Source organism: Thermobia domestica, chromosome 3 (assembly GCF_964235325.1).
Source record: "Thermobia domestica chromosome 3, izTheDome1.hap1.1, whole genome shotgun sequence".
NCBI lineage: Eukaryota > Metazoa > Arthropoda > Insecta > Zygentoma > Lepismatidae > Thermobia > Thermobia domestica.
In genome coordinates this window covers 108,762,518-108,765,528 of record NC_137456.1, presented here as the reverse complement: position 1 = coordinate 108,765,528, position 3,011 = coordinate 108,762,518, and the positions used below count along the sequence as shown (strand labels likewise).

General features: G+C 42.9%; 1 protein-coding gene across 1 annotated transcript; it reads right to left on the bottom strand.

The window, feature by feature from the left end:
* Positions 1–1,012: 1,012 nt before the first annotated feature.
* On the bottom strand, positions 1,013–2,728 carry LOC145681904 (zinc finger MYM-type protein 1-like). The gene has a single exon (XM_081753506.1). It carries the CDS (start codon positions 2,726–2,728, stop codon positions 1,013–1,015), a length of 1,716 nt encoding a protein of 571 aa, XP_081609632.1.
* Between the last annotated feature and the right edge of the window lie 283 nt (positions 2,729–3,011).

Sequence of the window (3,011 nt, the reverse complement as noted above, 5' to 3'; positions counted from 1 at the left end):
ATTTTTAAAAGAAAGAAAAATCCAAAATCCCTTATCCAAAATCCTTTTCTTTTGTACATTATAAACACATGCACATAGTATAATTTAAAATCTTGTTTCATTCTGAATAGAATGACCTATTAATCATGGTATTTGGATGTATAGTACCGTGGTTGGAAACTTATTTTATATGCATGTCCAACTTTTTCTTATTTATATATGAAATTCGGATTGAGAAATATTTTCCCCTCCTAACTATTTTAGATATTGCAATAAAACTTTAAACACACATATTATATAGACCATAGTATTTTGCAAGGTTGATTATATTCTGGTACCTGTAGCCAGAGTTGCTAGGTGGCCTTAGTAGTATGCGGGGCCCCGGGCGGGGGGTTCGGTAGGCGAAGTCCCCCCCCCCGAAGCCAGGAAACATAGGTGAAATTTTTGAGGGGGTAAGAGGTTCTTATGGCATGGGGGTCGATATAACTTACGACATTAATGATTCGGAAACATTTTACATGCATGCAAGATCAACAAACTAGAACACATAATAAAACTATCACTGACTTACGAAGCAGCTGCTTTGACGGTCACAGACGGAAGTCCACTTTTTTGGCTTTTCGCTGTGCAAAATCGTTGATAAGGTCCTCGTAGTCCATTGTTGATGCAACTTCCTTTTCGCTGGGCAAAATAGCTAAACCGCACAATCTGCTTTGCGACATTGTTGATCGTAGATAGTTTTTGATAAGTTTCAACTTCGAAAAGCTTCTTTCCGCGCTGGAAACTGTCACAGGAATTGTCAACATAATTCTGTATGCAATAACGATGTTGGGAAATGAATCTCGAATGGGCCAAACGTACTGAAGACACTCTTGGGCTGCATTGATGTTATCAGGAGGCATTTCTCGAAAAATCTTCAACTCTGCACACAAGTCAATTCCGTCCAAATTGGGTGAATCTTCTGCGCGTAACATGTTGTCCAAATCCATGCAGCACTTTAACAAATAATCGTCGTTCAATGACCGCAAACCCTTCAAGTTGTATAGAAATCCAAATATTGAAGCACACTCTTCCAGTTGTTCGAATCTTTTTTCCATTGAGGTAAGTGCTTGATCCTGTATCCATAAGAAATATCCTGTTCTGAAGGACTCCTCCGGCGAAGATGTTTCTTCGTCGTTACCCTCATAATCGAATTGTTTTTTCTTGCATTGACTCTTTGTTCCTTGAATTTCTGAGCTACGTTCATTTCGGACGCAATTTCCTTTGCTGCGATCATAGCATCGGAGAATCCGGTTTCCCGGTACTTTCTCAACAAAGTAACAAGGCCTTTGATTTGCTGTATTGCCACATCGAGCTGGATGTCAGCTGATTGCAAAGTTTTGCTGACAGCATTCACAGCAAATAAAATGTCATACCATATGATTAAGCTCAGAATAAACTCGAAGCTTTCGAGCTCATAATTTGCAAGACATTCGGCTTCACTTTTTACTAGCGGATCATTGGCGGTATCTGCGACAGTCAACAGTGCCTCCCTGACTTCTTTCGTCTGATAACGCAGCGCTTTCACACTTTCCAGGCGGCACTCCCACCGCGTTTGTGAAAGTGATTTTGTAGTCATGAAAGGCACGGATTCTTCCAAAATTTTCCACTTTTCAGCCGAGGCAGCAAAGCATTTATATATTCTCTGTATGACACCAAAAAACGTCACTGCTTGGGAGTTGCATTTACCCATGTCTCCTAAAACAAGGTTCAAATTATGGCAGCCACACGGAGTGTAAAATGCTCGACTGTTCATGCGAAGAATGTGCGCTTGAACTCCTTGGTGTTTTCCCTTCATGTTCGCACCATTGTGGTACCCCTGGCCACGACAATCGGCGATGTCCAGGCCGAGGTTCGCCAGTGCGGCAAGAAGAGCTTCAGACAACCCCTTTCCTGTTGCGTTGTCCACATCCAGAAATTCGATGAAGTGCTCCACCACATTCACTACCGTATCTGATACGTCCACAAAACGCAATATTAGGGACATCTGCTCTTTGTGGCCAACATCAGGCGTGCAGTCAAGGATGACGGCAAAATTTTTAGCAAGTTTCACTTTATCAATAATTTTCCCCTTTACTTCTGACGCCATCAGGTAGATAAGCTCGTTTTGGATCCTATGCCCGAGGTAATGGTCGTGTCTCTCGTCGTTCTTAATTCGGCGGAGATGTTCTTGCATGGTTGGATCGAATTTGGCCAGCATCTCAACTAAGCCTAAAAACTGACCATTGTTTGGCGCATAAAGTTTCTCCGTTCTCCCACGAAATGCGCTGTTGTTTTCGGCAAGGTACTGTACAATCGCTAGAATTCTTGTTAACACTGCGCGCCAATGCAGCTTTTCTTTTCTAATTCGTTCTAGCATCATGTTATCTATTGCGCTACCATTCGACATTCTCCGAGCTGACTTCAACCACGCTGTCATGCACTTAACGTGATTTACAGAAACTTCGTGGTGCTGAAGTTTATCACCAAGATACTTCCAGTCGTAGCAGCCTTCGTTTGCTAACTGGCCTCTAGTAGCTGTCGTGCCAAACAACTTACAAGGAAAGCAAAATACTCTGTCTCTGATCTTCGAATAACTTAGCCATCGCCTATCCACTGTTTCTCCGTTCGGCATCCTGCGTGTAAAGAAATTGTTCGAAAAATGTCTGTTACCTTCGTCCTTTGGGTATTCACAGTCACTTAGCCTGATTGGACCCTTCTCCACTAGCATGTCACGCACTTCACTGTTAATATGTTTCCAATTACCTGGATTGTATATGTCCTCGAACAGTGTGCTCGTCGTTTGAAGAGTGTCAGAAGTATGCAGAGGAATGGTCGCGCTTTCACAGGAGAGGTCACTTTCTGGGTCTGTTGCAACAACGTTGTCCCCAGAGAATTGCACCAAGTTGTCATTGTTGCTTGTTTGCAGTTTTGTTGCCGGCTAGTTTGTTTTCTTCGTCGGACGCAAAACTTGGTATCACAACCTGGTCTGTCGCATCACACCGGTCGCTCAC

What these genes read in the sequence shown, in the direction of transcription:
- LOC145681904 (XM_081753506.1), bottom strand. Translation starts at nt 2,728, where the DNA reads ATGCTAGTGGAGAAGGGTCCAATCAGGCTAAGTGACTGTGAATACCCA.